The 23953-nt window shown below is 39.2% G+C and overlaps 1 protein-coding gene across 4 annotated transcripts in view; it reads left to right on the top strand.

The window, feature by feature from the left end:
* Window positions 1–23953, top strand: part of tspan9a (tetraspanin 9a) — a 192466-nt gene that overhangs the window by 159923 nt on the left and 8590 nt on the right. For all 4 annotated transcript variants that reach the window (XM_088417340.1, XM_088417339.1, XM_088417338.1 and 1 more), the window contains 4 exons: window positions 8479–8670; window positions 12188–12262; window positions 23357–23458; window positions 23713–23844. In XM_088417340.1, coding sequence (XP_088273466.1) covers window positions 8479–8670; window positions 12188–12262; window positions 23357–23458; window positions 23713–23844 — 501 coding nt within the window. The remainder of the gene's footprint in view (window positions 1–8478; window positions 8671–12187; window positions 12263–23356; window positions 23459–23712; window positions 23845–23953) is intronic.

Raw genomic sequence — 23953 nt, 5'->3', positions numbered from 1 at the left:
TTTGCAATAAAAAAAAACCTCAAGTAGTCCTCATGACAGTGGTACATAAGAAATATAATCATACGTTGTGCCTTTATTTGATGCACCTGAAAAGGAAAAAAAAACTGAAAATGTGACTTAAAATGTGGGGTGATTTAAAAATAAATAATATTGATGATAGTAATAATAACGGCCAAAAATAATATTGTGTTCAATTAAATGACTCATACAAACAGTGCTTGCTGTTACCATTCATTATTATTTATGAAATCATGAATATTTTGTCTTTCTGCACCTCGATCTCATTAACCAAGATGTCATCAGACTAGTGGTTCAGTTTGCGCTAAAACTTAGACGCGCTCTGAAGAGTCATCCTTTTTGACAATTTTTCAGCCGCCAATTTGTCACATGTGTCAGGTCGATGTCAAAGGACACACCCTCGCAGCGATGGAAGCCATCAAAGCGCACTACTGTCTGCCAAATTTCCTCCCTGCTGTCCTTGAGGCTTCACTTTCCCGTGGAAGTCTTTGCATCTGGAACATTGCTCTTTGGCTACATGCTTTATTTCAAGACTTGGCTCACCAGCTTATTTTCTAGTGTCTCTCTCTGACTCTCCATCCACAACTCTCATTGTCTGACTTGCTGTGGCAAGCACAGATGCCTCGCTTTTCTGGCTCCTATCATAGAGTGGCTAGTGCTCTCCCACTTGTTCCCAATGCATAATTGAAGTGCCTGTGGGTTCTTAGGCTGATTGAAGAGTCTTGTTGGGATGGCTACGATCCGACAGCGGAATTGGTCACCAATATTGCTTGGTCTGCCATTTGAATAGTTTTTTTTGGTTTGTTTTTTTGTTACTTATACTCTCAAGTCGTAAACTACTTTGGGGTGTAAAAGAGTGCGCATGTGTCAGGTCAGACATCAACTTTAGCTCAGGACAGACTTGGGCTTGGCCGTCTTTAATCCTTCCTGCTCTGATTGATTTCTGGTCACACTGCAGTGGACAGGACCTTCAGCTCTTCTAAGGAGAAAGAGAAAGGGAGGAAGGTCCTCCTGTGAGGGAAGCTGCATCAGCAAATACCCTTCCAAAGAGTAATGTAGGGTTTTTCCCAGTTAAAGAACTCGACCAGAACCAAAAGGTTGGCATCATTAGGGATGCTTGGTTAAGCATGTGTTGGTTGTTTCACTGCGAAAGCATCAGCGCTGTCCTTGGCCAGAGTCCTTGCTTGTGTCGTAATGTGTTTGGGATGTTAGTGATGAGTATAGATGTGTGGACGGAATTCATTTGACCCCATAAAAATATAATTTTCCACATATTAAAGTGCACATGTTCATAGAAAGCAGCATGTTTTGTGACTCTGTCACGACTCCAGTGGGTGAATGAAACTTTAACTAGGCTGATATAGTTTTTTTTAATCTTACAACCCGCCTCTTTCTCTTTGAATTCATGCCGTGTTTATTCCAAGCCTGAAGGCGCAGTTTCCCTAAGCCACCAGTGCAGACCATGTGAATAATTTACTTGTTATACAATTTACATTGGCTTTACATTATTCACAGAAGAATGACTAGGATGCCACTTGCAAGCCAGGGAAGACTGTAGCGAGAGAATTTTACTTTAATCCAAAGCTGCATTTATTTCTTACTTGGGGCAGATCAAAATCAGATTCCTGAAATTTTGTAGCCTATATGGTAAGTAGGTACGATGGACCCACACTAAACGAAATTAATCCGTTCTGCAGTTGGGATCGTAAGGCAAAATGGCAATAGAACCCAATGTTAATTAGCTAATGCATGTAAAACCCCAGGTAAAAACATCAAAATTGTATATGCATATTAAAAAATTGGGAACAAAATGGTATAATGGGTGCTATTTATATATAATATACATGTTTACAATTAAATAACATCATAGATAAAATATATAGAGAGGATTTATTTACCATTGGGTGACATGACAAGTTTGTTACGGCCATATTCCCGAGTGAGGGTGGCCTAGAAGTGTGGGCTGGAAAGTGCTAGACATTTACAGTATCTATGTGGCTATGTATTCTACACTAATTGGAAATGATTTAGACTCCATAGGGAAAAAAGACTAAAACCAAAGTTTTTAGTTTCCTTTATAATTGTATTTTTTTGTAATGGACTTTTAAAATAATAACTGTGTGTACAGTGTTTCCTTGCGTCATTGGTTTTGTTATTGTGGCTTCTCCCTATAATGGATTTTCGGGAAGTTCGAAGCCCGATATACTTAGTATTACTTTAGATGATCAAGTAGTTGGAACAAAAATATGTTATATTGTGTTGTCTTAATAAAGAATGTTTGCTCTACTAGATCAGGGATGGCCAAGTCTGATGCTCAAGCGCCACAATCCAGCCTGTTTTTCAACGTTTCCCTTCGACCAACACAACTGACTCATATCAGGGTCGTTATCAGAATTCTGTGCGGCAGACCGATGAGCTCATTATTTGAATCGGGTGTTTTGGTTGTAGGGAAAGATGGAAAACAGCAACAACATTGTGGCCCTCCAGGACAGGACATGGACAGGACCACCCCTGTACTAGTTCATTTGATGGAATGAGTTGCAATACTTTTTTTCAGGAGCGAGGTGACACTTAGTGGCACTAAATGTGCCGTTACGCGACGGGCTATAGGCACATGTAAATTGACTCTGAATATCTGGCATCGTCCACTACAAAAATCTCAGAGCAGAGGCGCTTCCTCCACAGCACGAAGATATGGGAACGAGCGCTCTTATACTTGTGTCCAAAAATCAGGCACTAGCCCGGGGCTGTGGCCTCGCGCAGAGCTTATTTTGGCCTTGCTTCGCCGCTTGCCGGGCTTTGTGATTTCCCATCCTGCGGCCTTACTTTGCGTCTAGGGGCGGACAGATGGACAGATCGGTGGATTGATAGGATGTAAAAGTATGGGTGCCCATCAATGAAAATACAGTCATTGAATTTCGTTTAAAAAATCAATGAAGATCACCTCTTTTAAGAGCCTTTACAGGCATGGACACACCTAAGGACTCCCTATTGAGTGTACTCTTCAAACAGCCTTTTTTTCCCCAGAGAATGCCTCAAAGATTTTCTCATCTACAAGTGTAGACATTACCTGTTTTTTTGAATCTGCTAACTATATGCTAATGGTAATACTGGGCATAGAACATTAGAGAGAAGTGGTGAATTTATGCTGTTGTTGTTGTTTTTTTTTCAGTGCAAAAGCAATGTTGGCTAACTGTTGGTTAAATATGCTGTGAAGCATGAAAATTTGTAATGTGAAAGTATTCGCAGAAAAAGCGCATGATAAAGTAATGCCTCATTTCACTTGTGCATTCAGCATTTTCCACAGTTTTAATATTTGCACTGCTCATGCGGTAGAAACACTTTCTAATGAATAATGCAAGTGTTTGTTAATCGATGGAAAAATATAATTTTCACTTTACCATTTTGGTGGTAGCTGCACTATGTTTATTGATATGATACCAGAAACTGTGTCCACACATACATGCACACACCCGACTCAGGCAGGACTTGATAAACTCATTCATAGCCGTGTTCGCTTCTTCTAGCGAGTGCCTTAGACGACAACAGTAATTTGACAAAAGCTGCCACTCCTTTCGACAAGACATACTCCCTGAGTGGCCGTTCGGAGTGGGAAAAGGTCAACCGTTTCAACGTTGTCCATAGACACTCATGTCCAGCAGAGCTCGTCCCCTGAAGGGATGGATAAAAGTGAGGTCTGGTGCAAGGAGGGCTTCTGACGTTGAGTCACTTACTACAGGGACTGATTATGCTCGCTGTCGGCCACTTGGATGAAGAGTCGGCCTCAATTTTCCTCCTCCTTCTTCCGTCCTAGCCCAATATGTCTTGCTTTTCTGCATGTCTCTCTTGTGCTTCCAGTCTTTCCTTTTCAACCCTCTACTCTCCACCTAAATGTTGACCCTCTTGACCCTAATTCTTCCCTCCATTGGGCTTATGCTTCACAGTTGCCACACATAGTTTATTGCAGTCAACTCAAGCTTGTTTCAAGTTCATGACAAAGCAGCACCCCATTCATCTCACAGGAAAGAGTCACACCGCATGCCCTCTTGTTTCCACCATTTACTGTACATTACCCTCTTCTCCCACAGATGGCATTTCAACATTGGCTCCATTTTGGCATTCAAGATATTGGCAAACACTTGCAGAAAGGTCACACAAGTCAGTCAACTTATACAGTAGTCATTTTCTTAATGGCGGTGGTGATGGTGATGGGTCACATCACATAAAAATATTCCAGGGGTTGAGAAAGTATTTCTTTGCTAAATTTCTGGAATCCAAGTTCTCGGCTAAACTCAAGTTAATGTATAGAGAACTTAAAAATACAGCAAATGAAATTAAGTTCCGTAAAATTGAAATATTGAACAGAAAAAAACATAAGTTAGCCGGACCCTTTCCTAGTTCATTACAGTTGAAAGGAAGATCATACCCTAGATTGGACATCTGTCAGGCGGAGTGCGAATGTATCACCTATTCTTTTCAACGTTAAGTATACTCCCATACAAACTGCGGCACTATCTCCTCTTTGTCTTAGCCATAACCCTTACAGACTGAATATTGGCTTTTGATGGGAGCGGGTTTGTATAGCGGTGGTGCCTTTACACAACCTGGTAAACAAAACTCTGTGTCATTCTGGTACATTAGCATATCAAAACTCGGCTTATTTTGGCAGTGCATTCCATCAAATAATGCAGAAATACACTACAAATGTTGATAAATTAATATATACTTAGTACATTGGTTTAGTTTCAAAAGTAAGAGATCCAGCACCGACTTTATAAGGTTCCGGCTTTACCCTGTAAAGCTGCATACATTGAGCTTCTCCTCAATGCATACTTTCTTTTTTTTTTTTTCAAAGAACACTTGCAACAATCCTCTCTGCAACATGGATGCATTCCCTTGAACCATGTAACATTGTTAACTGGCCAATTTTTCTGCTATCATCCCACGTTTGTCAAAACCCTAAAGCTGTGATTGATGTAACAGCAACGGAATGTGAAGAGCTGCGTAGCTGATTAATTTTTACTGCAGTATACAGTATATGGAGGAGTCATCAATCTGTCTCTACAAATAGGATTTCAAAACAACAGTGTTCACCGAACAAAAGAAGATAAAGAGCCCAGAAGAATAGCTCAAGGCGAATCTTGAACCAACACGCCAAGGTCAGATAACCTACGAGATCAAAGCTTAGGATCCCTTATGGTGTTGACACAGAGGTCTGTTGACATTGTTCTTGTGGTCAGTCGTGGTAGGAGTTGTAGGATTAGTCGTAGTAAAAGACGGAAGCTTAGACAGATTGAGTGGGGGCAGGCTAGTTTCTCAGTCACTTAAGAGGGCGACACACTTGGACAAGCTCCCATCGCTGAGTATTAAACACAATGAAATGATGGCACCGCATCCCTGCCCACCTGGACTCTTAAAGCTCCTTGTGCTCCCCTCACTCGGCTGTAAATCCACTCCATCGCACTGGCCTCTTTAACAACCTATTCATCCCATGCGTCTTCAAACCCTCATCATCTATATAATGTGGCTTCCTAAGGACTTTCAGATGTAATTGGGTTTATTAGTGGTGCAGCATAGGGATATGCCCTTCCCTGGATATTTCTCACATTATTAAATGAGGATGCAAAGTGACCGAAAAAGGTTTTTGCTTTGCTAGAATCAATGATTTTATTCAAGGTGAAAAATCCATTACACTTTTAAGATCATTTTAATCAAGTGTCATTCTTCCAGTGTGTCTTTGCAGTGTCCTTTCATACCTTTATTTTAATCAGTGCTGCAAACTTTGTCTGACCATCAGCTCCAATAATACATATTTGCCATATGCACTGGAATGTGTTTTTTTTTTTTTTTACTGATGGGGAGAAAGATAAGTAGGGAGGGTTTTCTTTTGTCTTCACTTGAGACTTAAGCTTTTGCAAAATTGCTGCCTCAGAGCATAATAGACGAGAGAGCAATTAGCCGCCTTCACAAATTACACACAACCCATCTAAGGGTTGTGCAGTACCTAAAAGTGGTGGACCCATCAGGCCATGCAAGGCTTTTTCTGATAGCCTAAATCTTATCAGAAGCACTGACCTACTTTAACAATCTAAATTGAAATATTTTTTTCATGAAAATATTTCTATCAAAAATATTTCTCCTCAATCCAATGCTTTCAGTGTGTGTGTGTGTGTGTGTGTGTGTCAATTTTTTTTTCCAAGTCAACTTTCAGCCTACATGTGCCATTGCATTCTAATTGCCCAGAGACTTCAGAATTTGTAATGCTGTCCAATGTGTTTCAGTGATACTGTAATAAAACACGTAGAATCAGATTAAAATTTGCCTCAAAGATCTAGCTAGCTGCTCCACAATAAAGTTAGCATCCATTGACTCAGCAATCCAGTTCATAGATTGCTCAAGGTCAAAACATGCAAGGCTTGACTGAAGAAACACATTTGCAGCTATCTGCACAGATAAATTCACATCTTTGGTGACTGTCTATTGTATTGTATTTTTTGTCAGATTCTTGGATATATATTGTTTCTATATTCCATTTTTGCATTGTATCTATCTATCTATCTATCTATCTATCTATCTATCTATCTATCTATCTATCTATCTATCTATCTATCTATCTATCTAGATGAAACTTCCTGTCATTTTTTGTGGACATTAGTATAAATCTAGCAGAAAAATAGGTGCTATGACCATTATCCACAAAGTAGTGGAATCTACTGTATGGTTCTGCCCGGAGTGATATAAAATCACATGAAACTAAATATTCAGATGACCTTTCAGTGTGATACTCATTGTCTTGAATGTGGTTTGATACTTTATAATTTCTAAAGCCCTGTATACATCAGAAAGGTGAAGATATTCTGAAATGACATTGTTCAAAAACGTAGGCTACTGAGACTAAATCTCACTTGTCTGGGAACGAGCGAGTTGTCTGACAACTTCCAATCGCTGCCTTTCCTATATGGCCCGTATGGCAAAATACATATAGCATCGCATCACAATATATAGCAACAGAGTTGTCTTACACATTAGTACCTTGTGTTGTGGTGCAATCATCAACATCAGCAACAGCATATGCATCACAATCAAGAATTTTATTTTTATACATCCGCGGCACGATGCGGCAGATACATTTACTTGTGTCCATAAATTAAATAAGAAAAATGCACCTTTGACAGGTCACGATTCTACACACGAGTTGCAGTTGAATATAAAGCTCACGCACACACCCCAATTGAGCCAAACGATCAGCCTGCCTATATCTTGCAGACAACACTGTAGCACACCACAACACTAGGCGCAGCCGCTTAAAAGCTCACCTAACACACGCATTTCTTAAAATAATTTTTCTCAGTCAAATGTTATTCTTACAATGTTTGTATGAAAATGTTTACAATATTCCATTTCATGTACGTCTTTAAAAATAATTTCAGGAGGGGTACACATTTGTTTTAATTACAGATTTTTACCAATTGTGGGTAGGTGTGCCATTGTTTTGATGTGTATTTATTTTTCAAATATTTGAATCGTAATGCCTTTCAGACAGTGTCTTTAATTGTCACATTTGCATTCTTAAGACGGTGGAGATGTGCCTACGAAAATGCGGAGTCCGGTGAATGTCAACCCGTGTGGCAAATGTTTGATTGAGTGCACAGCAGGTTCCCTTTATACTACTGACAGGCATTAAAGTGTGCTTGAGCTGTGTTGCAAAGATGAAAGTGGAAGGGGGAAACGAGATCGGTAGTAGCATGATGATTTACCGTGGCACCTTCCCATATTTTACCTCATTTGAGATTTGTGTTTTATTCATTTTGAAATGGCCCTAGGTATTTCATTCCATTTGGTGCAGACAAAAATATGTCACCACTTCACTCCCGCGCTATATTTCACAGTGCGTTGGATACGTTTGTGCCTACTTTTCTGTGATAGATGGACCCAGTACATCATCGGGAGGTGGGTGGGACGCTCCACTCTGTCAATCAAAGCTGTCTCTTAAATCTTCTCAGACTTGACAAGCACTGCGGGCCCTGCCATATTAACACAGTGCGACTAGGGAAGGGCTCCCTCTAGGCGGACTTTAAAAAACTACATGTGATTTGGGGATGTTTTGAAACGGCCATATTCCGTAATTACATGTCTGTTTGCTCTTGGTTTTAATGCAAATAGTTTATACATGCAGAATTGGCATAGCTTCACTCCAATGTTTAGCTCTAATCTCTTGCAGGTTTGATTGGTTTAGCATGCATGTAATTATTGTAAGCCCCCCTGAATTTTAAACAGTGTTCAATGATGGATGACTGAAAGGGCCAGACGAATTGAGTTGTTTGTGCAATGATTTGCCTTCAGAGCTGACCATTCGCTGCAGAATAAAGCGCTGTCAATGTTTTAGAACAAGTGGTAGAAGCTGGAAGAGAGACGTGTAATGATGTTTGTTTTCTCACCTTGTCTCCTTTTGTGTTGCAGTTGTGTGGCTGCGGGCTGCTCGGCGTGGGCATCTGGCTCGCCGTGTCTCAGGGCAGCTTTGCCACCTTCTCACCCTCGTTCCCCTCACTGTCAGCTGCCAACATGGTCATCGCCATCGGCGCCATTGTCATGGTAACAGGTTTTCTCGGTTGCCTGGGTGCCATCAAAGAGAACAAGTGCCTGCTTCTGAGTGTGAGTTTTTTTAATTGGCACTTTTACACTACCTTTTATGTCATTGTGTGTTGTTCTTCGTTAACACACGTAAGAACTCCAGAAATGTTTTGTAACCTTAAGTGAGCCAAAGAACATCTTTCATATTATGAAAGGCTCAGAACACCACCAAACAACAAGTGCAGTGGAGTACTTAAATAAAGATGATCTTGTCTTAATTTATTCACAAGCTCGGTATGGAATCAGGTTTGGACACTTTTTGGTTTAGATACAGTACATATGGTTAGCGCCTTCACCTCACAGTTCAATTTCAATTCAATTCAGTCCCGACATCGATTCCAGCTCACTCTGACCTCCCTGTGTAGAGTTTGCATGTTTTCCCCGTGCCCGCGTGGGTTCTCTCCGGGAGCTCCGGCTTCCCCCCACAAACTTGCATGGTAGGTGTATCGGACCCTCTAAATTGTCCTGAGATGTGATTGGCTGACAACCAGTTCAGGGTGTCTCCCGCCTACTGCCCGTTGACAGCTGGGATGGACCTTAGCAAGTCAGCGACCCTAAGCGGCTTTAGAAAATGGTTTGATGGATGGATACGGTACGGATACTTTTTCTTGCAAGTTCATCAACAGTGATACTGTTATTAATCATTTCTTGTTGCCTTTATTTTTTCAGTCCAGTAATTATTTTGCTTACAGGCAAATTCCAAAGTACATTTGCATTTACAGTATTACATCACCTTGGTGAAAGCGTTTGTGTGACATAGTTATCCTTAAAGCTGAGTTGTTTTACCTTGGCAGGGTCACACGTGATGAACAGGGCTATTTGAGGGATCGAACAATGTTACGCTTAACATATACAAAGATTGGACCATAATTTCCCTCCCTTGGACGTGAGCAAATTTAAAATAAATTAAAAATATATAAAATATATAACATGAAAATGACCCTAACCCCTAACCCATGGAAAAGATGAAAAATGTATAATTCATCTTCAGAGTGTGGAAATCAAGATGATTTAAATTCAGTGTGTAAAGCTCTTGCTTCCTACCTATCCCCAAGGATAGGATTTTACACCTGGCTTAATCAAGTGTTCAGACTTAAAATATATGCAGATTCATATTCACACACATTTTACATAATTACTTGGGATAATATTCAGAAAATATTACTAAAGTCAATATCTGATTTAAATAATCAACCATTCAAGTGTGTGTCATTAAAATAAAATTAGGAAAGAAATCTAAATAAGGATGAATAAAATAGCTTAGTTTGTTGTTACAAGCATACATTTTTATCACAACACTGGCAAAGCTAATACATGGCTCCGTAGCATTACAGGCGTTGGTAAATACTCATATGTCCCTCCATTTTCACTGTATTCACTGTTGTAGTCAATCTTTCAAATTCAAATATTATTATGAATCTTAAGTACCTTTTTTATGAATTTCAAATGCTAAAAATACATTGCTGACAGCAGTATTTGCAGTTGCGTTTAATTGGTCTTTGCCTGACTTTACTGCAGGAAGTGTTGGTTCAGATTCCATTCAAAGACGATGTAAATGTGAGTTAATGGTTGTCTGGCTCCATATGCTCTGTTACTGACTAGTAAATCGGTCTGGGATTTGCTTCCTCTGGTACACTACAGTAGTTTTATTTGAGCAAAAACAGGGCACTGTTCATTGTTTGAGTATTGCAGAGATATTTAAACCGGGCCACCATAAGCCTGGTTCTGGTGGCCCTGCCAGGACTAACATTGGCCCTGCGTTAAATCAAATAATAACTAAATTAATGGTTTATTCATTAATGAAAAGTTGTATTGAAAATGTTGATGTTGCTTGACGTTTAATATTTTGGCCAATACCATGAATGCTAATTGTTGTTTTCTAATTTAAGCCCATGAAGTGAATCTTTTCATGTATTTATTCATTTAATCAATTGCCGCTCTTAACTCTTTTCCTGCATCAAACATAAATTGCCTTTTGTAGCACCACTTCTGTTTGTTTGTTTTTTTTATCAATTCGAAATCGCCAACAGACAAAAATAATAAATAATAAGTCCCAATCAGTTATTCATTAGAAGGATGTTACACTTTGAAATTTTTGAGTTTGACTTTGAAATTTAAGCTTAATAACTTTTAACATACTCAATATACAAAGCGGTTCTTATATGTTACATATATATTGTTCTCTAATTCAGAAGTGAGTTTAAACAGGTACATCACAAAGACATTAACCACTGATAAATGAGTAGCCGAGAATGAGAATTTAATAGGATAAAATAAGATAAAATCATAAAAGTCTCTTGCATCGAGAGGCCAGATCTTACAGAGAGGGAACGGCAAGAGGGATTTGAGAATCAGTAAGAATAAAAATAAAATAAAAAAATGTGGTCTGCAGCATAATTCAATGTGTGCTGGTGAATTACTTCTTGTGGTGCACATGGGCAAGTAATTGGTGAGGCCGAGCAGTCCCCACACAGGCAGAATTTCCACTGGCCTGTTGTGCTTGGTGACGGCCTCGCGAGATCGAGAGCACGTGGCACGCAAAAACAAGAAAGGTGCTTCCACACAAAAATGTCAGAAAAGAGAAAATGGATGTGTGGGTTGCAATATAAATAAAGTTTTGTCATGTCACAGCTCACTGGCAGGCCCGTGGTCACTCTCGTATAAATGTATCTAGACAAGCAGAAATGACTAACCGATAATCTGAATAACCAAAACCGGCAGGGTAAACAGCTATCTTCATCCACAACCTGTTACTTTTGTATTGTTAAATCCACGCAAACATACGACTGCTGGAGTACCATAAATGGCCGGCTATTTCCCCGACCCAGCAGACGGCTAAAACCACATGATAGAAGAAAGTCGAGTTCAAGCAAGCGACATAGATATGAAGAAGTGAAGTCCACTTGTCACCAGCCTCAACTACAGAGATACACTAAATTAATTGTCCAACCGGCAGGTTAACCTCTTCCTTTTGGGCCTTGACACATAATAGTCACCCACAAGAAATAGCAGTATTGCATTCATCTGAAATTTTGGTTTGCATGTCCTCCTCCAAGCCAAGCGCTTGGTAAATATTGAGCTCAGGGGAACACAAGTAAGGAGAGAAGAATAGTAGACGAGCTCTTGGGCTGATTTGAAAATTAATCTTAGGAGGTATTAAAACCATTCTCCCTCCGCTCACTTCTTCATGAGCCTTCCGGCACATTGATTCTTCTTTTTTTCCCCTCACTCCTGCTTTCTTCCCACCTCCTCCTCCATCCCTCATTTCAAATCTTTTCTGCTTTGGCAAAGTGTACGACGGTATTTTATATCCTGGTTGCTAGAACGCCATGAATTCACTAAACGTGTTGCTTTCCCATATTGTCCCTTTGCAAGATGTAGTCTTTCATGTGGCGTTTTGAACAAGTCAAATCGAATTGATGTTTTTCTACATGTTGCACATACTTGGCCTTTTGAATGTTGGATAAAGTGCTTTCATATCTTTATCTTTCTTTCTTTGGCTTCTAAAATCTTTTTTGTCCCTTTTTTTTCCTGACAGTTTTTCATCGTCCTGCTGATAATTCTCCTGACAGAGCTGATATTACTCATCCTGTTCTTTGTGTACTCAGATAAGGTTGGTTCAATTTGTTTTTTTAATAAAACGAAGTCTGTCTGGTTTCCCTTTGTTAGGTTCTGTCAATCAAATTGTGACATTTCCCACACATCCAGACGAAATTCTACTTAGAAAAAGCAAATAAGGGTGTGAATATGTTCAGTCCATTCTAATTCTAAATAAAGGTAGTCTGCTGTCAAAGGTTAGAACCCATAAAATGAGCTAATCCTCACCAGTTGGCTTGGTACAAGTGTTTGAGTGTATTTCCCGTGACCTTCTGTTAGGTTCAAGTTAGCTGTGCGTGTTTGGGGGCAACAGATGACAATAGAAACCGATATTGAAATACACATAAATTACAAATAGAAAATAGAATAGAAATGGAAATTATTAAAATGGATCAATTACTGACATCCTTGTGCAATCTTCAGTCCATCACTCATCAAAATTTTCCACCAATTTATAGTTGTATATTATGTTATATTATAATATTTACCCCCTTTCTGATTTCTGTATTTTTGCAAATTCACAAAGCTTTCATTTCATAAAACCGATTTTAATATCATACTGAGACAACCAAATTCCATTTTTAAATGATTTTACTTATCAAGGGAGGAAAAGCATACAAACCTACCTGCCCTACGTGAAAAACTAAACGTCCCTTGTTCTATCACAGAACAACTGCGACTAAGTACAATTTTGAGAAAGCTGAGTTCAATTTCACAGGCCGCACCCAAACCTGATTGCCACGAACTTTGTCGAATCAACAAATCACTTGACGTCAATCCGTACGGATGGGTTCAATGATTTGTGTCAATACATTGACAATAAAATCCAACATAAGCATAGTTGAAAGTGTACACTGCAGCTGTCTGGCCTTAAGCTACAGACAGTGACGGTCTCCTCTCAAATGGTGCATGCCAATATAGAACATGTACTTTCCGTTTTAGAAATTCTCAAATGGAATCTGCCAAGCATTGCATATTTTAATCAGAACTCATTTTTGTAAATTTAATATATTCATGGGGCTGAAGTAACAATTGTTAGAATTCTTATTTAGACTCTGTTGGAGTCAATTCTCTTCTTTTAAGGGATGTTTATTCAAACTTAGTCTGCTAACCAGATAAATCCAATCATTTAGCAACCAATCCATCTTTAGATTTGGATCAGGGGTCCAAGCGCACCCGCCAGGAGCAAATATATGTGCTGCCTTATCTCACTAATGTTGTTGCCTGAACTTCGGAGAGGTGGTCGGGGTGAATCCTAACCTTGATCCCTCCTTTGGAACTTAAATAGAGTCCGTGTCACATGCTCCTGGTCGCATGTGATGCCGGGCAGTCCAACTTTAGCAGAGCTCTGAATTTCTCAAATCTGATCTATTGGGACAACATGTTTTACTTCTAAAACTATTGACACAATGATCACTAATGTGTTTTATTGCTTCTCAAATATTTTTGGGAAAAATAGGCCAATAAATTCCAGTAAAATGTTTGTTATTTAAGCCCGTCTTTCTGCTGCTCCGAAGACATAGCAAGTTACTGTGGCTACATTTATGCAAAGTTAGTGACCGTTGTGTGCTGGTCTTCCCCAGTGGAATCTGGCATGCCGTATGAGAAACGCCTCATCCTCAGCTAGAGACTGTGATCAGAGGAATCATTAATCCTCTTCTGCTACTTGATCTTCTAATCACAAGGCATTTATTAACAAGCCTGGAGTATGTACCACAGCTGCTCGCTTTTAAATTTGGATTGACGTATGACAGTGGATTGTTTGGTCTTTAAAATTATGTTAAAATGATGAAATGCAACCAGTAGTTTGGCGACAATGTAAATACTATAGCAAAACAGACAAAAAATCTTTGTAAATTTTTCATTTTTTTCTCGTGTACATATCCGTAAAATTATATATTTTGTTGTGGGCAGTATTGAAGTAGCCTGCACACAACTTCCACACATTTCCAAAGCAGAAATATGGAAATTGGACATTTTTAGAGTTTTAAAGCAATTGAGAACTTCAACTTGATTCATTTGCAGTTTTAATCTTTTTAGCATACATATGTGTCTTTATTTGGTTAGCACTGGTTAGCACGTCCACCTCACAGTTCAAAGTCTCAATTTCAAATCTAACTTGCTGCTGCCTGTGTGGAGTTTGCGTGCTCTTCCCGAGCCCGTGCGGCACATTCCCTCTCCGGGTAACTATTCTAAGTAAGAATATGGCTGATATACAAATGAGCATCTGTGCCTCAAAACTGGACTTCTTTGAATAGTGTCAGATTGAAAAAATTAAAATAAAAACTTTCAGTTTCTGTTTATAGGATGCATCCATAATTTTTACATTCATTTTTGGGAGAAAAAAAAAAGGATGTCTTATATTTGGGAAATTAATTAACCTTCCTCCGGCCTTCCTGTGTGGAGTTTGCATGTTCTCCCAGAGCCCGCGTGGGTTCTATCCAAGCACTCCGGCATCCTCCCGCATTCCAAAACCATGCATGGCAGGTGAATTGGACACTCTATATTGACCTTAGGTGTGGGTGTGTGAATGGTTGTTTGTCTCTGTGCGCCCGGCAACCGGTTCATGGTGTCCCCCGCCCACTGCCCATTGACAGCTAGGATAGGCACCAGCAGGCCTGCAACTACAAATGAGGATAAGCGGCTCCAGAAAAATGGATGGATGGATGGCATTTCTTAATAGGTATATGTGTAACATGAAGAAAATGACAAAGTTCTATTTGTTTTATTTATGTATTTATTTTACTGATCCAATCGATGACTCAAAACCTTTATTTGATCCTAACTATTTTTTTGATTCATTGAACCCCTTTTCTAGTAGCTGACTGCATTGCCAGGAGTCAAATACACTAAGGAAAGTACTTCATCAACAGTACGAACGATAATAAATATGAGTATGTCTGCTTCTCATTTTTCAAGGAAAAACACAATTAGCAAAGAGAAGAAAACCTCCCCCCACCCCAGTGTTGGGATGCCTCTCATCTGTCTGTGCTTTGAGTTTTAACAGTTTAAACAAACAAATTGCCGTACAATGTGTAATGCCTTTTGGGAAAAGGGCTTGAGTATTACTTAGCTGTATGTCATTTTCTTCTGTAAATGATGTTCTTCAGCCGGCTGATCAAATGCCATGCAGAATCTGTACTACAATAAAGTCAGGTCTTGCAATTAGCAACCAGCTGACTATAGCAGATGGCTCTGCCACAAACCAGATTATCGCCATTCGTCTTTAACGCCGTGACCTCATTGTTTTCGATGTCAACGCAACACGCCAAGCCAAACAGCGGTAGAGGTTTATTAGCTCACAATGTGGAAGCCTAACCTGGCAAAAAGACAAGGGGAGCAGCAGAGCATGTGCAGCAGGATGGAGGGCAGAAAGAAAAAAAAAAGAATATCATTGCAGGAGGGGGGAAGGGAGAAAGAGACAACAGTTGGTCCCAGGAGTGAGGGTAGTGAGATAATAAAGACATGACTAAAAATTACACTGGTGTAGTAATCAAGGGACAAGACATACCAGAATGTCATTCTGACTGGTGATGAGCATAACTGTTCTTTTATGTATACTGAATCATCAGTTCATAAAAAATAATTGGATTGGAGATGTCTTCCAGGGTGGACACTGGACAGCACCACTGACACAGCTGTCACCCACACTTGTTTTCACCATTTTCTAATTGTTATTTCAATTATGTATTTTGATTATTATTATCATCAATCCATTGACTAGGGTATTGTTATTAGTAGTAGTAGTAGTAGTGTAAGTATAAAAAATGGTGTTATATTGAGTTGTGATGGATGTGGGGAACAATACATACTGTATGTGTGCATCCATTCATTGATTGCATCATAGCATAACAAAATATCTGACAATAAGCCACCTTTTTTCAAAATCCTGCATTGGCAAGACAATGCCATGAATATATGTGCCAAATTGCAATGGGTTGTCCATCAGCATGTGTGCCACGATAGCACTAAGTTTCATGCAAATCAGTCGTTTAGTGTTTTTATAAACCTGCAAACTCATTAGCGAACTGGCCAACAAACAGCATTCAAAACATTCAAATAAGGAATACAGATTTTGTGGTCACATTCGAGGGTTGTTCGACATGCTAACAATTATTTTCTGGACTTTGAGAATGACTTTTTCTTGTCTAATTAAGAGCAAGAAATGCAGTAAAAGAATCCAGCCAAGGTGGCATCCAGCCAAGGTGGCAATCTAATGTGGTGGACCATTTAGTGAGTAATTATTGCATCAAACACACAACAAACCATCAAACCATCAGCATGCAGTCAATTCATGGCCATGCTTTATTATTTCAGACCAGACAGAGAACAAATAGGGGTGTTTGTCTCAAACCATTGAATGTTCTGGCCTTGGGCGATTCAGGCAAGGCTTACATCGCATCCAAGGGAATTCAATATCCTCTTTAATGATGTGTTGTTGGGGACCTTTGGCTCTGAAGCTCTTTCTCGCCACATCATTTATTAGACTTTTGGAACGGTTATCTCCTCTCTTTTAGATAGGATACAGCGAGCGGAATGAGATGAGTACTACATGACGGGAAATTAGAGCTGCAAGTGCAACCTTGACGTTTGTACAGTACATGATGAAAGATGTTTTGTCTGTGGTTGAGTTGAAGTGCTTTCGTTTTTGTCTCAATGGTCATATGTTTACCGAACCACCCACATAGAGCGCATGGAGGGTTTTAGTGTGCGCTGGGAAGATTTGATAATCGAATACAGTATTTCAATAGCACAAAGCAATGAAGGAAAAATAATCACAAAGCACTAATTGCTAATTACACTCCCTATTGTAGACATGCAGTACTGTACTCTGCTTCTACTACAGCAGCTATCGGAGACTTCAGCAATTAGACATTCCTACTCAGTTTCACAACGAGAGAAAATAAATACTCGAAATGGCACTCAGAAACTTGCCGAGCACCACTAAGGTGCAGCACTTGTAATTTAAGTTAAAAAAAAATGTTTGAGTGTGAAATGCTAAACCCAAAATATGTGTGTTTTAATTTAATCAGGTTTAAGCGTTAGTCACATGCTGGATACTTGAAAAACCATAATGGTTTCAGCCGTCCACATTTCATAAACGTTGAATAGTTTTAGTGATAGTTTTTCCATATGCTATTGTCAACAAAAACACAACTTCCTTGGCTGGGTGATATAAAAAGACTTACAGTTCAAGTGGCTTTTGTATTTTAAAGGGATGTGGCAAAAAAATCGATTCACATAAGCCTCATTTAGAACAATTTCAATTGATTTAAAATGTCCCCAAAATGATATAAGGAAATAAATCCGCTTCCTGTTGGGTTCTGTACTATGTCGTAGGCGCTCTGTGTCTGTCAGCACACGATCCATTCTGGAAAGCCAAGCCTGCAGAAAAAACAAGCCTGCCGCAGCAGGACGTATAAATACAAAAAATGGAGTTTATTCCACCACCCCATCCTCAATGAAAGCAATCTTGTCACGTTTTGCACACTCGTGTGATGCACGAAAGCCACGCAGGCGTGAATATAAATGCAACGTTTCACTCAGCTCAACGAATGAAGTTTGACCGTCACTGATCTGCTGATTGCGTAAGCATTAAAAGTGGCCCTTGGCTATCGCAGGTCTCAATCACATTGAAGCCGTGATAAATATTTCTTCCTAATAAATAGATCAATAGTGACAGGAATATCGTTCAATTATGTCTTGTTCTGCTCCTCACACTCCACTATCCTATTGCACTTTTCTCTCTCGTGCGCGCATGAATTAAATGCGCTAAAAAGGAACAACCGTTCATAAAAGAACAAAAAGCAACTGATTCACAATCAACAAAACTTCAGCATGTCCACAAAATAAAATAACAAAATGTACTCACATACATGTAAATAACCAAAATACTGTCTAAATAATACAGATAGCCTTTATTTTCATTACACCTGCACAAGTACAAGGTACGAACTTTTGACTTAACGAGCTCAAACCGTCCAAGAACCATACAATACAACTGACTGACGGGAATACAGACGCCAAGACGGTCAGATGCGCTACTCTGAGCCCTCTGAGATCTTAGCAGAGTTAAGGTTACATGGGAGGGGGAGTGATGGAGGAAAAAAAGAACGAGTCTTCGGTCAAACAGAGGGCATGGTTCAAATCTGGAAAAAAAAAAAAAAAATCCCCGCACAGGTGCCAACAAAGAGACACTACAACATATCTCGTACAACATGTATATTACTGGGGGAGGGGTGGTGGGGAAAGGGGGTCCATGGCGTGGCCCCGCCACAAGTAGCCGAGTGCAACGCTTTCTCAAGCAGCAGTCACATCACGCAGGTGAATTCAGATAGTTAGATAGATAAATCGACAGACAGACAGCCAGATAGACCAGCCAACACGGACTCAGACAGATTTGGCATACCTATTATTCCCCAAATATACTAGAAAATGATTTGATTATACTTTTCAGTTGAACTCTATAATTATTTGACATATTGTCATATTCTATATTTTGTCTAAATTAGCTAATCAGCATGTTAATGAGTAAACAGTAAGAATTTGCGTCAACTGAGTGATGGTCTCTACCTTTTCCCGAGGTGAGGCCCTAATAGTAACAGTAGGGAGTCTTTCATGAATAATTAATGACTTTGGATTGAATTAAAAATAAATCTACATGCTGAGTGAGACACCCCTTAGATCATGCAACAAACACTGCCAACTTGAGACACAGAATGACCACCAGTTTCAGCTTTGCTGAAAGAACAAAACAATCCTTTATCACAACAGAAAAAAATTCCACACATGTACAGTGTCTAGTGCATAGTCAATGTTAATCAGTTTTGTTTTGTTTTTTTAATCAGTAATTCATTAATAATATATAATGCACACACCAGCTTACCGGTACACAACAAGCACACTAGGTGAGTAATTTCTTGGTTTAGCTATAAGCTTCTGAGCATATTTTGCCAGTTAACAATTTCACAGTTACTGCTTTCTGTATGTGTTTATTGCTTTATTCTTGTGTATAAAGGTTCCAGTCATATCAGAGCTGTAATAATGTTGGAGTGTAAAACAGAAAGCCAGCATGTCTGGTCAAGGTCATTTCGTTTGACACTCACTTCTTCTGAAAGCAAAGATGCTCCATGCATACGCATCACACCTGCGAGTAACACATAGGAATCCTGTTCAGCAGATGAAAATTTGGTATTTATTCAAGGACTTTCTGATAATGTTCAAGTGCACATTTTCTATATAAAGATGCTATAGAGAGCAATACGTGCTGTGAAAAAAAATTATAACAGCTGAGTCAGTGGCAAATTCGTGTCAAGCAACTCTTATTGGCCAGTCACCTCTGTAGAAATGAATCATATTATATATATATATATATATATATATATATATATATATATATATATATATATATATATATATATATATATATATATATATATATATATATATATATATATATATATAATGTGTGTGTCTGCACAATTGTGTTCTTGGAAGGGGAAAAATGGGTCATTGCACAACCACATTCATATTTGCTCTGCAGGCATTTGTCTGCCTTTCATTAGCCTTAAATCGACATTGTTAAGTTTTCATGTCAAGCTCTAACAAAGGCGTTCACGCTTAAAATGAAAGATGCGCAGTTATTGGAGACCAAAATCATCTTACCATACGTCTATGTGTGTGCGTTTGAGAGTGCATGTTTGCATGCGTGTCTGTGTGTGTGTGTGTGTGTGTGTGTGTGTGTGTCTGTGTGTGTGTTGGGGTAGGAAGTAGAACTCGTGTGCTCTCCAGTGAATGCGCAGTCGGTAATGAGCAGTATTGCATAAAGCTGAGATGGAAAGCAGAAGACAGAAACAAAGTAAGAGGCAGAGATTGATGATAAAGCTCCTCATCTCGCTTTTTCCGACAAGGACAAATGCAGGGAGTGTTTGGGGCCTCCAGCCCGCGCAGGCTTACACAGATAGGCTCCTGTGCGTCAGCAAAGTTACAGCGCCACACAGAAGAATGTAACTGGAAGTGATCATAATCTTAATTCAAAGGTTTCAGAGGTCATAGAAATGGGCAATGCAAGTTTAATAGCTTGAAGGTAATTAATTACTCAGACCACATCAATTTGACGCTTAGCTAGTGTCTGTCGTTACCATAGCAACCTCAGATTGTCTGTTCAGTAATTGATAGCTCCTTCACTTCTGCCGTCTAAAACTGATTTTCCGGACATTTGACCAAGTAATTGTGGGACGGTGCCTGTGTAAATGGCAACCATAGAAAGGCAGATGTTTCACATCTAACATTTACTTCGCCTGCCTGTTCTTTTGTAAGCAAAGGTTGTTGTCTGACATTTTACATGTTACGTACACAAGATGCTGACAGTAACATTGTCTTGCATCTAATAGATGACGTTCATGTCACTGAGGTCTGTCTGTTCTGTTGATAAGATGCTTATAATATTCTGTCCATAATACTCTGGTTGTGTTCCATCATAAAAGTGTCAACATATGACAATGTTCTAATGTTTCGGTTCAGGATTGTTTAAATACTTTCTGTGCACTAATATAATTCTTGCTTATTTAAAATCCAGACATTATTAGTAAAGACAGCAGGTTTGGGCACTTGATTTTGCAAAAAAAAATTTGCATGAAAAACTGTGAGAGTTGCCCAGCGCCTAGCCTGTGACAGTTGCCCAGCGCCTAGCCAACATGCTAACATCAACTTTGTCTGTATTGATCTTTATGGTCTTAGAAAACAAACGTATTTTTAATAAATTGTTGTGTGCATGTATGTGTGTGTAATATTTTAGGGAAAAACTCACATTAGTCACGTCTAGTCACTAGTCTCGTCTCAAAATATATAAATAAGCAGTAAGTATGAAATGATCGGCACTGTTGTATATCGCTATGGTGATGACTAATATGTGCAGTTATATGAAACTAGATTTGTATTATCCGCCCAAGTTTTGTTTGGCCCTCATCCCCACACTGTGCGGAGAATATTGGTTTTGATGCTCGTTTTGCTAGCCCCACAACCACTCGTCATTTGCAGCAGTCTCAGTGCTAGTTTTGCTAGTTCCACAACCACTCGTCATTTTCAGCAGTCTCTGTTTTTTTGGAAAAAGTAGTTGTTGGTAACCAAAACATATCGTAGCTCTTGCCTGCTACCTGGCTTCAACGAACATTCACATGTGCACATAAAAAGCACAGCTTTCAAAACAGTATCATAATGAATTCATGGTCACTGTGAGGTTGGAGAATGTGGACAGGCTAGATGTGGCCCCCGGCCTGTACTTTTTTCCAGTTCCAAGTACAGTATCTTGAACAGTTTTGTTTCTTCAGCTTCTAATCATACCACTTGAGATAATAAAGAAAAAAACGGAAAAAAAAATCAAGATTAGGCATTGTTCGTTTCTATCCATTTTTTATGCACGTCTGGTTTTGAGCAAAACACTATTTTTTTCACTTTCGGATGATTAAAATCAAAGTATATAATTAAATGATTTGTCACGTAAACAGAATGCATGTTCTTTTTGTTTGTTTTTGACAGAGACAATATTGTTTGGCTTTATTAGTAGTCTGCTGGTGGTGAGCGGTAACTGTATGACTTGACATGTAAATACCTTTTTGTTGTGGTGTGATTAATGGTGCCTGTGAAGCTTTGCAATTTGGTTCGGGGAATATGTGCTGATTTTCTCTCTAATAATTACCACATAGCTGAAGTGCCCCTCAATTGTTGCGGCTGTTAGTGAAATCCCCCATGGGCAGAGCAAACTGTAGTACTAAGCCACTGACTTTTGTTTCTCTCCAACACATCCAATGAGATATTAATCTCCCACAGAAATGACACAACCCTAAGCACATTGTTGGAAATCAGTCACAAGGAAAAACATTAACGCACTTTGCTTGAGGGCATGTTGAAGCAATGTGTGGGTGAGGTGGCATAAGATCTTGAGTTGGGCCTGATTTTGACTATTAGAAAGCTAAATATGGTTGATGACATTTGATGAGTGACCATTTAAAGCGATTTAAAATGTATGTTATATTATTTTTGTAATGTTTTTTTGGTATGTGTGGGTGTTCCTTCAGTCCACTCCTGGTGGGCTGGCGCAGGACTAATTTCCTGAAATCCCGACCCAAAAATATGAATACACAAAAGTTTGAAAATCTATTCGAGTTCAAACACATTTAGAGTTCATGCTACAACACATCCATCCATTTTATTAACCCCTGAAAGAAAATGAATGAATGAATAAATGAATGGATCCTATTTGGATTAATACATTTTTGTCTGCAAAATGATTCCATCAACAGTTCTTTATAATGTTGATAACTTAAGTCTTCTTCTACAGTTCAGGAAAACCCTGACTTAACGGCTATTTCCAAAACAAGACCTTTGACAAGACCTGTGGATCGGCTTTGTGTTTTACGAAATAGTGCCAGATATCACACAGAACATGTAAAATGAGACAAGATCATAATATTTCAGTATTTATACTTTTATCATTTTGATTTGATGTATTTTGTGGTATTTTTCAAATAAAAATGCTTTTCCTAGGCTTAATAATCTTTGTGAAACGCTGTCAAGAAGCATCTAGCTTACTGCTGTGACTGTTACAGCATCATCAAAATACTTACGCGAGAAAGAAAGTACTCCTATCAGCTCATCAATCATGAATCTACACCTTAAAGAGTGTTCTAGTATTAGGAATCTGCACATCTGATGTCAAAATCGACGATCTTCTAAAATTGTCTTCCAACTCAATTCAAACTCCACAAGCGCCATTCTCTCTACTTGTCCAAATAATCGTTGAAAACATTACGAAAACATCATTGATCAGGCAGAGCTACCTGAATTCATAGATCACATTTCTGCATGTTTTCAACCAGTAACAATTTCAGCTCTATTTCACAGCGAGAACAGTTCTGATTTTGGGTGATATCCCATCAAATGTGCTTGAAGCAGCTGAAATCAAATAGTACAACGGTTCATGTTTTTTGACAGCTCTCTTTAGGTTTCAATTTCTCAGTTTTTTCCTCACTGCAGCTCAGCAAAGACTCCACAGGGAAAGATTTCTATTCTAAGGTATTTTAACCATTGCGGATTTCTCTTCCATCTGCAGGTGAGTGAGAATGCTAAACAAGATCTGAAGGATGGGCTGGCTCTGTACAACTCTGAAAACAACATCGGCCTGAGAAATGCCTGGAACATCATCCAGGCAGAGGTAGGCAGCCCTCACACGCTCATCAAATGTGCAAAGCATTAGCATAACAACTACTGAGATATCTCAGATAATGTATCGCCTGCTTTCTAGGCTCAGTCTTAATGCAACTTTGAATTTCACGGCTGTCTATTTGAGTACATTCCATTACTGTGCAGTACGTGCAATGCGAATAAAGTCACTTCAAAGTTAGGTTTCGGGAAGACGATGGACTGTCTGGCTCACTGATTGCATTATGTTTTGTGTGGGATACACAGTGGAAGTGCTGCGGCGTTATAGCCTACACCGACTGGCATGAGGCCCTGAAAGAGAAGGTCGTTCCTGACCGCTGCTGCCAGGAGCATTACCAGAACTGTGGCCGAAACGCCACCAACATGTTCTGGAATCGGGTAAGGGTTTGCAAATGTAGTTCAAACTAACTTAAAGTTTTACAAAATCATAGGGCATGTCTTTTGAATTTATATATTTTTTTAATTGTTCAACTTGATCTAACTTGAA

This window comes from Hippichthys cyanospilos, chromosome 6 (assembly GCF_059441005.1).
Source record: "Hippichthys cyanospilos isolate Australia breed blue-spotted pipefish chromosome 6, RoL_Hcya_1.0, whole genome shotgun sequence".
In the NCBI taxonomy this organism is placed as follows: Eukaryota; Metazoa; Chordata; class Actinopteri; order Syngnathiformes; family Syngnathidae; genus Hippichthys; species Hippichthys cyanospilos.
This window is presented reverse-complemented; position numbering and strand designations above follow the sequence as displayed.